Raw genomic sequence first — 11,377 nt, 5'->3', positions numbered from 1 at the left:
TCCTGGATACTAGGTTCGATTCTCCATGTAGGCATGAGTTTTCAACTTTTTCTCTATACGATGGATGTGGCCATTGTGGGTCCCTATCCCATCTCATAGTAGACTATGTCTATCCAGCATTTATTAAGTTATTGTAGTTCACATACTAGAAACATGACTGTTTCTATTTAACGAGTTCCATCTCGAATCGGAGATGGCGGAGTTGGCTCCCGCAGTGGAAGAACTGGCAAAATTCCGCCGCAAACGCAAGGCGGCGAGCGGTGTGGACATGATTTCTGACGGTGAATAGAGTGGTGCTATAGATATACATTACTAGAAGAGCAAAATTGATACATTTTAATGCCTTATCCTACAGCGCGGACAAAGGTCTTGTAAGCAGAGCCCTGATCAGAATCGCGGACATTTTCGGCCAAAATCTGCTCAGGCCACATTTTTCGCGGACAAAACGGCACCAAATCCGGAAATTTGGCGCGGACAAAAAGGTCGGATTCTCAGGATTTAAAATAAAGCCTTGATACCTATTATCAGGGGTCCTAATGCTCCCCCCTCACACCTAGTCACCGCTACTTTGGGACAGCGGCAAAATCGGTGCTGGAGGAATTTTTCAAATTTGAGGTCACGGAAGCAAAGACTTCGAGGGCCCCTGAGCTATTTGATGGTACATGTAATAGTCATTAGCCACATATATGAGGACTCACAGTGTTATATACACCACTGGGTACATCACCCATATTGAGCATGCACAAAACTTTGAAAATAACCAGTCAAAGGTCAAACTTTTTTCATGATTGTCCATTGCACATTCTAGTGAAACGAATTAGAATAATACTACTTTTGTATGGATCTGCAAGTGGCTGTATTTCAACAGGAAATTGGTTTTGCACTATATTAGAGGTTATAGAGAAGGAATTAAGTAATGGTAAGGAGATGGGGTTAGCGTAGATCCTTGCGGGGAGAAGGGGGGACATATAGTAGTATGGTGAAGGAAGGGGCAAGTGTGGGAGTTGAATGCGGCAGGCAGTGGAGGCCAGCAGCAGTGGAGGTGCAGTGGAGACCCGGAGCCCATGGGGGCGATCAGAACTGGTCTATGAGACCCAAGTGTTGAATAGGAGCCCCAAAGATTGCGATCACACGAGTGGGATCACAGGAAACTGCACGATACAGTCGACTCTCCCATAACCCATAGCGGTCCGTGGACCCAGAAAGGTATGGGTTTTCGGAGACTATGGGTTACCAGAGTGTGACAGACTGTGACAGTGGCGGGCAGCGTGACATGTGGCTGGGAACCCGGCATACGCCGGACGGTCCGTGATGCCACATTATGCTACGTGTGGCCCGGTATGGGTGTGCAACGCCATATTGGTGCGGGCTTTGGGTTGGAATATAAGAGTGATTAGTATAAAAGTAATAAATGGTGGTCCATATGGCTCTGATTAGGCTAAAAAATAGGATGATTTATGGGTTATGGACCCTTCAGAAAGGTATGGGTTATGGGGAGTTATGGGTTGTCGTGACGATTAATTAGGAACCAAATCGGTGGATGCAAAGATGTATGGGTTATTAGAGGTTATGGGTTATTGGAGGTATGGGTTAAGGGAGAGTCGACTGTATTCGACTTACTCTTCGTGGAACTGTGTACCACTTCCTGGAGAACGAGGTCGATCTGGAGACGGTCCGAAAAGGCTTGATCGAGCAGAAGAAGACTCATCTGACCACAGTACGTGCCTATGTTATCACCACCCACAAACCATCTCTTACGATAGTACGTCACGCGCAGCTTGCAGCACTGTTAGGGTGAGCCCACTTGGCCCGTATCGTACTCGGCATGTTTTTTTATTCTAATATCTATCTGATCTTAGCATCGACGTCGTTCTGGGGAAATCAAGGTTCTCCGATGTCGCCAGCATCCTTACCTGCGCCCTAATATTGTACACCTTGAGCTTGCGGGGTCAGCTCGACCACTTGCCTCCGGCAAGGTTAGAGGTGAGTCTTTTCAGCCCGAACTACCTACGGACTCGGAGAGTCGTCTGATCCCGTCGCGGGCGTAGGAATACATCAACGCTCTTGGCAAGCGTACCTTCGCGCTCATCAATGCTGTACCCGGCCTCGGTATCTCTGTCGTTTGCGTACTGCAAGTATTTTATTTCGTTCACTCCCCGCGAGTGGCATTGGCCATCGTAGCAGTGGGCCGGATGCCAAACGTCCTGCTATTCGCCCCAGGCGCATGCACCTGGATTACCGCCAAGTGTAATGTGTGCTTAAATATGCTCATGTTACGCGTGCAGAGTGGAGAACCGCGCGACGGCGGTTCCGTATCTGGGTAGGGGGTGCCGTCGAATTTAGACCGCGGGTATGTATGGAGGCTTACGCTGATATTCGAGGGGGCGAGCGATATGCGACATCCCATGGAAGGACTAGACAGATCTCTTAGCGTATATGGAGGTGGTGCTGTATATATTCGTGCATCTGACCCCTCCACAAACAAACTATCACATTTTCTGCAGGAAATAAACAAGAAACACGTTCAACATCAATCCCACCGCGGCAAACACAGTCAGAAACGTGTCTAGTTCGAAACGTCTGGGACCCTTCCCATCACGCAATTGGAACAGTCAACACGCTAACGCTGAAACCAGGGGCAGAGTAGTTAACCGTCCTGCCGACCGAAATGGTGAAGGTGACAGGCGTCACCGCGTTCGGCGTGCTGGGTGTGTTCGATGCGTTCTGGGAGCCCTGCAGGACCTGCGCCGTGCCGCTGCTCCCAGCGTTGATTCCTAACGGCAGCTGGAACACAAGATCCGCCGGGGTAGACACGGTATTCGACACCTGAGCGTGGCTGTTAGTGACCTCTTGCAGACATAGGTGCAGTTCCAGTTACCTTGATGAGTATGGCAGAGGGCGAATTCCTGCGGGTCACGCTCCAGAAGACGGTACCGTTCCGAGCAGGGAGCGTGCTTGGCAGATACTCGTCGCCGCGATTAACGCTGAAAAGCTGGCGGCGCGTCAATAATCATTACAGTACAAATGCAGGGAGCAGGGAGATCCTTCATCAATTCATACCTGCTGTGTGTAGTAACTCGTGGATCGGTACACAGTTGCTGCGCTGCAAGGCGTTGCGTCAGTACGACGGCCATTTGCAGCCTATGACCCCGAGACTCACTCGTAGCTGACCAAGTCAGGAGTCTAGTGGATGTACCATGGAGTTAGTCAGGGAGGCAGAAGTATAAACAAGGCATTGTTTACCCATTGAGTACTAGCGATATTCTGCAGGAAGACAGGTCAGTAACCGTCATCGATCAAGACTTACATTCATACCTGGAGGAGAGGAGCATAAGATGCAGCGAACACTATGTCAGCGTTGCGTTCCAGCCCAGTCATAAACGCGGCCTCGCCGGTAGAAGCTAAGCGGAGCTGTGTCAGCGAACCAGCTTAACCTCACGATAGCGGATGAAACATACCTGCCATAGTTGGGTACAAGAACCTGCCCGTTGCGGCGCTACCGTACAAATCGCTCGCATTGGACGAGATGCTGGCATATTCGCCCTGGACAGACGAGGTAAGCTCCTGCTAATCGACAATCGCAATGGCATACTTACCTCAAAGTAAGTGGTGCCGTTCCTCTAATTCAGTCGCCCATCAATGTCATACTCAAGCCTGGTAGGTTCAACACGTACCTCGTAGTCGTCATAGAAAAACGAATTCGAGGCGAACCAGTCTATGAGGGAGATCAGTTGCGATCGCCGAAACACTCCTGAATTCTTACGAGGAGTCTGGTACACGTGGTTATCGTAATGCTTGGGCGTTGGCGTCAATATTGGGTTGAAAGGGTAAGTCGTGGCGATGAACTCTTTTAGCAGGTAATTAGTCACTCCCGCAGGCATGAAGAATAGCTAAACAGGAGTAACTTACGCAGTTGAGGATACCTCGCAGAGAGGTTGCCGTAGAAATCTCTCCAGCGGTATATATACCTGAAACGCTAGGTCGGCGAAGTCGTGCCTTCAACTGTAAACGAGTACTCACGACGACGAGGCGAAGAAGTCCTGAAAGATATGTGGGGATTATTGCGGTCGAATGCGGTGATACTACAACACACCTCGTTTCCGACCTCGATGTAAGTCAGATTGAACGGTTCCGCGCGGCCTAACGATGCTCTGAGGGCGCCTATCGTAAATTATAAGTAAGCGCTCAGCGACAACGCGAGACAAGAAGATCCCGTACCGTAGGTAGTGGATGTGTCTCCAATGACGAACTCAATCTATGCAAGCCTTTGATACCCCGGGAGAATCCATGGTATGACGAGAGCGAACCTGATCAGCCGCTTGCTGGATATACGGCGCCAACTCATTTTCGGGGAGGCTGTCGCCGTCCAAGGAATAGCCTGTAAATAGCAGAAAAAACCTCAGTTTCATTGACACCAGTCAAGCCGTGAACGTGAAGCGCACTTACCTGCCCAGACCGCCATGATCGGCTGCATACCAACATCCTCGCACCAGTAAAGGTACTCCATCAGGCCGAGTCCGCTTGAGAAGGAACATATAGTCAGTATTGATTTATGCGGAAGGATGCGTACAGTACTCGGTGTTAATATATCCCCAGTCTCCCATGCGCCCTGGTCTGTCGACGAGCGGACCAACGGTGGCGTTCCATTGCCATCTCGTAGCCGTCGATTGTCCCTATCACATCATTCTGCTGAGGGGACATCACCAGCAGAAGTATACAGAGGGGACACACCTCCTGCAGATGGAAATCAGCCTTTGTTATTGTAAGAAATATAGAAAAGACGCACAAGGTTATTACCTCCCGGCAGACGGAAGAACGAAGGGTTCATCTCTGCTAAGGCCGTGGCGACATCGATCCGCATCCCATTTGCCCTCCCCTTGTACGTGGGCGGGAACAAGGAAAACATTGCAAAATTGACCGTGAGGCCCCGTGCGCTTGCGCCATCGAGGGTTACCGCGAAGTTATTCGCCGTGTTCGGTGCATTCGCATTGGGTTTGAGGGTGACGAACACCTGCTTCCAGGTCGTCTGGCTGCCGTCGAGAGTTACGCTGGCGGCGGCGTACGTGTCCCCGCTGGAGGATACCAGCGAGACGGTGGACGTGGGCTTCTGTGCCGAGGCCGCCGGGAAACGGTAGTAGAAGGAGGCGTTATACGTCCATGTTGAGTCGACTTTGATACCTGGCGGTTTAGGAAGGCACTTCAGTGAATAAGGATCAATGAGGATACGGATCGGTCGTACCCCAGTAGCCCTCGTTTCCGAAGCCGACGGCGCCCGACGCGCTGGATGGGACTCTTAGCTGAAGAGCATTCGGGAGCGCGGATGACACAGGCGTGGGGTCGGCCACGACGTTTATGGTTGCTGAGCCAATTGCGTGCCAAGCGTTTAGAGCTGCTGTAGTATCTTTGCGCGAGATATGAGTCATCCTATCGTAAAGGACGGCTGGAAGCCTTACTCGGCGCGACTTGTTGGAAGGCGCGATTTTGCAGGACTAGGGGAATAGAGACACGTTAAGCGTCAGTATACAGGCAATGCACATTTACATACGTTCAGCGTACAAGCCCCCATCGCCACTCTACAAGTCCATCATTCGTGGTTAGACGCGCATAAACCTCGGATTAACTTAGTGAATCTCACATGCTGTAACCGAGAGGCATTATGATTAGTGAATCGCTGGTAGACAGAACGAACAGAGTAAATATCACTCACATTGATGTCCTGGACCATGGCGCCATATTAAGTAGTGGTCTCGCCGACTAGAGATTATTCGCTGTCTTACCTCGAACATCTGGCCATCTTCTCAAAGTGTTAGTGGGCAGGCCAGCAGCAACAGGGTGTACAAGACCCACATAACGTAGTAGGGATCGGATGGCTGGCAGTCGCACTGATTGCAACGGTAGTGGCCGCCAGACATTGTTGGGCAAGCAGCCCGAGAGACAGCGCGAGTAACCAGCTCATCTTTGCAACAGTTCGCGCAGCCTTCGTTGAGCTCATTGGGGGTTCCTTTATATCGTCACTGCCTGAGTCCGTGCCCTGTAAACATCCCGACTCATGTGACGGAGAGCACAAGGGAGCACTGTCATATACGAAGGCAGGACTTCCCTCGCCGGACCGCCCGGAGATATTTATTCTGGGTCCTGGGAGGCATTCGAAGCGGCATTACTGACAATCATCAGGGACCCACGCCTACCAAGGCCCGAGCTATGTATCAATCTAAGTGAACGACAAGCAAGGCTGAGGGTTAGACCTGGATCGATTGAAGCATTGTTGGAAGCATGCCATGATTCCAGCTTCAACGTATGCTTTAAGACTCGGACCGCAACCCATTATCCATAACATGAGAATATGAAACCATGGGCACGCGGGCCGTGCGCTCGATGCATGACGTGCAAAGAAGTCCCGACCGCGATGCTTCGCAGGAAGACCAACCGTGTCTGCGGGGAACGTGATATTATGCTGACTTTGATGGAAGATGCAGAATAAGAAGGAGGAACCCGGAGCCGCGCGCGGTGAGAGTCGATGAGAGGGGATGGTTGAGAGAAACAGGGCTGCAGCATCAGGAAACACCAAATTCTATAGTGGTTTCCCCCGGATACATAGTTCTCCATAGGTCTATAGAAGTCGTATAGGTCAACATAGATAGGTGGAAACCAGAATAGGGAGTCATAGGTGAGATGTGTTTCCTGATGAGGCGCCAGCGACATCCAGGGAACGGAGGTCCTTCGCCACGGACCCCGCCCACTGATCGACTGGACTCTGCACGAGAAGGCATGATCAGCCTGAGATATCTTAGCCGGGAGCAACTGTCAGAGATCTTGGCAAGCAAGAGTACTGTAGTAGACTATACATGGTCAGCCTGAACGGCAGGAAAGGGACCTGGAAACGCAACGAGCAAGGCTGTGGCAAGAAGAATGCTAATACAAATTAAAAGCATAAAATCGACGAGTAGTGCGAGGGAAAACCAGGAGGATTTTTAAACCGCAGATAAACCGCTTCTTGTAAGCCACAGCGAAGGACAGGCTCGAGTCGCACACAGGGTATCTATCCCCTATTAGGGAGGACAGACCGAATACTTTGCAAGGGTCGCGCATAGCAACGGTACTTCGACCAGAGGGCACTCATCAACTGCGAAATAAACTCATGGTACATGAACCTGTCGCCTCTCCACTGGAAACCATCACGATGGTGAGAGAGTCGCCCAGGTACTGAAGTTGAAATGGCCTTGTACTTGCACTCCGTCACGATATCGACAATGAATCGTCCTACACCTAGTTGTCTCCCATCTACGCGCGCCGCCACAGAACGTCCATGCCATTCTGATGCGGATAATATGTCCATTCGCCGGTTTCTGCGTCCATGGACCAGTCGAAACGACGGTCGCCGCCAGCCCAGAGAGCGACAAGCTGCAGAGTCGGGCGGTATATGTGCATCTCCATGACTAGCGCACGCTGTAGGTGAATTGATGGCTGCGGGACCCAGGCGCCCAGGTCGAGCTCGAGGGTGCGCAGGTTGTACAAGCGCGTGAGTGCACGGTGGAAGCCGTTGCGCTGCGCAAAATGATAAAATGGTAGTCAGGCAGGCACTATCGAAACCCTGCAAGAAAGTACGAACGCACCTTCATACAGGGCAGGGGGAGGATGCCAAGATGTTCGAGATTGGGCGCTGAGTCTGCGATCCGATTGACTGTTTCTGAATTAAACTCCTCAGCTGTAGGGCCAGCAGGTAAATCGATGATATTGAGTGAACGCAGACCCCGCCACTTGGGAAGGCAGGCTAAGAGCCGCGGGAGTGTCTCCCCCGACGGAGCGCTCAATACTGTCTGTATATTTGTCAATGGACAGTTCGCAAGTTGAGTCACAATGAACGAGGAGGCTTCGATTTGGCAGAGGGCCGGCAGGGCGTTAGGAGAGATGACAGGTGCGTCCGCGGGCTCAGGGTGGTCGGGGATCTGCAGGTTCTTCAGCTGCACCTGGCTCTCGAGAAAGCGCACGAGGTGGGTATCCCAGCGCAGCTTCAGCTTAGCCTCCGTCAACTGGAATGGCGCGTCCGCGAAGTCCAACACCCACGTGGTGCCAAAGGTAGGATCAAATAGCACGAGTGTCTCCAGCGCAGCTGTCTGCGTGAGTGCTGCCTTGACCGCGAGCCAGTATTGTTGGGGGAGGGCTCCCCTGTGGCTTGTCCTGCGTGGATCTAGGAAGAACCAGGCAGTCTTGACCAGGTGAGCGAGATTTGGCCGTGCGACGAGGGTGCTACAGAGGCGGAAGGCTTGGCTGGGCTGTCCGAGCTGGAGGGTCGAATAGAGCTTAGCCTGAGCAGGAGCCTGTAGTGCCCGACAGACGACACAGAGAGATGGCAGTGACGCCACCGGGACGAAGGAGACGATACGATTGAGAATTTCCGCAGGCAAAGCTGAGAAGGGCATGTGGGCAGAAACACGTATAAAGTACGCGCAACTCGAGATCTTCTTCAAGTATCTAGAATATAGATATGAGTTCAGACAGAGTTTTGAGCGGGATAGCATGAGGAGGAAGAAACGCGGAGACGCATGAATCGATGAAATCTGTTAGCGTTCGTATGCGTCTGACTCGCCTTGTAGAGAAACGCGTAGCGACATTCCGGACCCAGTTTCAGATGACCGGATAGGCCAAACCGCTGCCATCCTGATGAACGACTAATCAAAGAAAGGATGCGTCGTCCACACTAGACACAAATGGCCGCGATGCATAAAAGCGCATGTCCTCGGTCCACACTGAACGGCGAAGGCCTGAGTTCTGTGAGCGAAACATGGACCTCATCCTTCGACCGTCGCCTGTGTAACAAGGACAGTGGCTCGGTAGCAGATACCGAGTTCATGCGATTGAACGAGCCAAACTGTACCTTGTCAGACACCTGTCCTAATGAAGTCCAGTTTGGACTGATACTTTTGCATCCACAGATTCCGTATGCTCTGAACAAGAAAAATAATCCGTCCGCCACAGAAAAATACCAAAGAAATAAATTCGATCAAACGAAAGACGGCGTTCTCACCTGACACTTGTCTATGTCCCCTCGGCGTTCAGACTGCTGGAAGGTAAGGTAAATCCACGGTGACTACAGCGTAAAGCAGGATGTGCGTGTGTGGCACGAGAGCAAACGCGTACCGGCGCCTGCCGACGGCAGTCGCGTCTTTACCTCGAACGCCATCCACAAATTACCAGCTTACCCGTCTACCCTGTCGATTGCACAATGGGAGAGTCAAGATCTGAGCTTTTGGCATGGCTGAACGACCTGCTGCAAATCAACTATACCAAGATCGAGCAGTGCGGGACGGGAGCTGCGTACTGTCAGATTATCGATTCAATCTACGGTTCGTACTGCAGTTCCTCGATACTGTTGGCGCTGAACAGCGCGTGCTAGGTGATGTGCCAATGAATCGCGTCAAGTTCAATGCAAAGCACGAGTACGAGTTTATCGCGAACCTCAAGATCCTGCAGAATGTATTCAAAGCGAAGAAGATAGACAAGGCGCGTTCCTGACCGCTCTTTTCGGCTGGAACACACGTCTCTAACGCGGGAGGGACTTTGGCAGCCGATACCCATTGAGAGACTGGTGAAATGCAAGATGCAGTGCGTAGCCCGAGACCCCAACCTCGCTCCCCCCTGTCAGGCTGCTCACGCCGGCACGCAGAGACAATCTGGAATTCATGCAGTGGATGAAGCGCTTCTGGGACGCCAACTACCCCGGGCAGGGCTACGACCCCGTCGCGCGCCGCAAAGGCGCGCCCACCGACACGCCCGCCACGCTCGCGCCCCTCGCGCCGACCGCTCGTGCGCCCAGCAGTGCGGGCGTGCGCGGCAAAACACCCGTGACAGGCCGCCGCCCCGGGTCGACGCAGCCGAACGAGGCGGTGCTGAATCTCCAGGCGCAGGTGAAGGAGATGTCGGCGCACATGGAGGGGCTCGAGAAGGAGCGGGATTTCTACTTCAACAAGGTGATTACCTATCGCAGGGCATGAAGCAGTGGGAATCAAGTTAACATTTGCATCTTTCGCAGCTACGAGATATCGAGATCTTAGTACAAGCACAGCTGGAGGTACTAGAGGCCGAGGGACAATCAGACGAGACGCTGAAAAAGATCCAAGAAATCTTATATTCGACAGAGGTAAGCCCGTTCCATCTTCGCACCGGCGCGCCACTCACCCAGCCTACAGGAAGGCTTTGAAGTGCCCGAAGGCGGGGCGGTCGACGAAGAAGAAATGTTCTGATGTATCGATATTTGGACCCCCACTCTCGCTTTGCTATACATACTCGTTCCGATATTGTCTCCGCTCCTTGTCGTAATCTCCCCATGGTATTTGTTCGTATTTCGAAGTGAATCTAACAATGTAGAATGAAACATGGTTCCGCCTGGAACCAAATAAATCGACCCATCACCATCAGCACGGTGAATACACTGTCAGTCTGGGGCTTCGGTTCTGCTCGCACAGGCGTCCGAGTCGATATTGGGATCAAACGCAGATCAGTGGCTATTCGCATCGGCGGGCAATCCGGTCGAAAATCACTGGCCACTACACACTTTGCGGCACATAAAATACAAATACTGAAGAGACTACTATCGATACATCCACCAAGAACAAGCGAAGTCCGAATATCGAATCAATGTTTCCATTAGATTTGCTGACTCGAGCCGCTGGTCGAGCTTGAGGCAGCATCGCTCTCCCCGGAGGGTGAACTAGGACGGGTATGCTTCACTGCGCGGACCGTCTTGATCATCTTAGTTTTCGCTGCATATCCTCATTAACACGTATCGGTAGCGCGCAAGGGAGCTACGACTCACCGGTTCGCTTCTTCCTGCGCCTTGTGGGTTGTGGCTCAGGCTCGGGCTCTAGGTGCCCCTTCCGCTCGTCCTCTCCCCCGTCCAAATACTGGTCCAGCGTGAGCCGCACACACTTGCCGCAGTCCGGGCACCGAACCTCGACCAGGTCCCCAGGCTTCTTCAGGCCAAGCTTGTTCGCCCAGTATTCCCGGCGGATGTTCTCCATCGCGACGCCCACGACGGACTTGTCGCACGGGTACTTCTCCATCGCGCGCTCGAACGAGTGGACCGCCTCCCTGCAGAGCTCGGTGTAGCCCGCGAGACGCATGTAGGACTTGAATATATTGCTTGGCGTTGGCTCGGCCTTGTGGGTGGCGAGCTCGGATAGCGCTAGGTCCATGGTGCGATACATGGCGACGACGTATCGATGAGACGGCGGGATCGTGTTTTCAGTGGCATAGCCGATGCGGTTGTCGCGCCTTTATATCTGGACGCGTCCCGTTTGTGGGAGTGGCTTTGGCAAGGACCGCCACAGTCATGGACCAAGCGTCGCCATTACTCGACTATATCGGGAAACGAGCCACA

General features: G+C 52.5%; 4 protein-coding genes across 4 annotated transcripts; 1 reads left to right on the top strand and 3 right to left on the bottom strand.

The window, feature by feature from the left end:
* Positions 1 to 2,427: 2,427 nt before the first annotated feature.
* Positions 2,428 to 5,974, bottom strand: GLOTRDRAFT_111463 (glycoside hydrolase). Its single transcript, XM_007868941.1, has 24 exons — positions 5,848 to 5,974; positions 5,778 to 5,794; positions 5,708 to 5,716; positions 5,546 to 5,573; positions 5,454 to 5,489; positions 5,240 to 5,401; positions 4,786 to 5,178; positions 4,576 to 4,675; positions 4,447 to 4,520; positions 4,308 to 4,378; positions 4,219 to 4,255; positions 4,094 to 4,161; positions 4,021 to 4,040; positions 3,910 to 3,968; positions 3,764 to 3,847; positions 3,675 to 3,715; positions 3,597 to 3,620; positions 3,459 to 3,543; positions 3,316 to 3,401; positions 3,244 to 3,264; positions 3,161 to 3,183; positions 3,061 to 3,103; positions 2,879 to 2,992; positions 2,428 to 2,826 (listed from the first exon to the last, which is right to left on the bottom strand). Exons 1-24 carry the CDS (start codon positions 5,954 to 5,956, stop codon positions 2,596 to 2,598), a joined length of 1,935 nt encoding a protein of 644 aa, XP_007867132.1. The 5' UTR covers positions 5,957 to 5,974; the 3' UTR covers positions 2,428 to 2,595.
* A 1,307-nt stretch (positions 5,975 to 7,281) lies between these two features.
* Positions 7,282 to 8,420, bottom strand: GLOTRDRAFT_121851 (uncharacterized protein; the record flags this gene model as incomplete). The annotated part of the gene is made up of 2 exons (XM_007868940.1): positions 7,282 to 7,545; positions 7,614 to 8,420. 2 exons carry the CDS (start codon positions 8,418 to 8,420, stop codon positions 7,282 to 7,284), a joined length of 1,071 nt encoding a protein of 356 aa, XP_007867131.1.
* Positions 8,421 to 9,156: 736 nt separating this feature from the next.
* On the top strand, positions 9,157 to 10,241 carry GLOTRDRAFT_116635 (calponin; the record flags this gene model as incomplete). The annotated part of the gene is made up of 6 exons (XM_007868939.1): positions 9,157 to 9,344; positions 9,395 to 9,501; positions 9,566 to 9,603; positions 9,665 to 9,968; positions 10,031 to 10,138; positions 10,188 to 10,241. The coding sequence occupies exons 1-6, from the start codon at positions 9,224 to 9,226 to the stop codon at positions 10,239 to 10,241; spliced, it is 732 nt and encodes a 243-aa protein (XP_007867130.1). The 5' UTR covers positions 9,157 to 9,223.
* Positions 10,242 to 10,529: 288 nt separating this feature from the next.
* Positions 10,530 to 11,192, bottom strand: GLOTRDRAFT_139362 (uncharacterized protein; the record flags this gene model as incomplete). Its single annotated transcript, XM_007868938.1, has 3 exons — positions 10,530 to 10,760; positions 10,814 to 10,901; positions 10,950 to 11,192. 3 exons carry the CDS (start codon positions 11,190 to 11,192, stop codon positions 10,645 to 10,647), a joined length of 447 nt encoding a protein of 148 aa, XP_007867129.1. The 3' UTR covers positions 10,530 to 10,644.
* Positions 11,193 to 11,377: the final 185 nt, after the last annotated feature.

The sequence above is a fragment of the Gloeophyllum trabeum genome (genome assembly GCF_000344685.1).
Source record: "Gloeophyllum trabeum ATCC 11539 unplaced genomic scaffold GLOTRscaffold_00008, whole genome shotgun sequence".
NCBI classification, from domain to species: Eukaryota; Fungi; Basidiomycota; class Agaricomycetes; order Gloeophyllales; family Gloeophyllaceae; genus Gloeophyllum; species Gloeophyllum trabeum.
The sequence above is the reverse complement of the archived record's forward strand: the minus strand, read 5'-3'. Positions and strand labels throughout refer to the sequence as shown.

Coding starts and splice junctions, on each gene's coding strand:
- GLOTRDRAFT_111463 (XM_007868941.1), bottom strand. CDS start 5,956: ATGAGCTGGTTACTCGCGCTGTCTCTCGGGCTGCTTGCCCAACAATGT. Junction 4,162..4,218: donor AGACACATCCACTACCTACG/GTACGGGATCTT, acceptor AATTTACGATAG/GCGCCCTCAGAGCATCGTTA. Junction 3,969..4,020: donor GACTTCTTCGCCTCGTCGTC/GTGAGTACTCGT, acceptor CTAGCGTTTCAG/GTATATATACCGCTGGAGAG.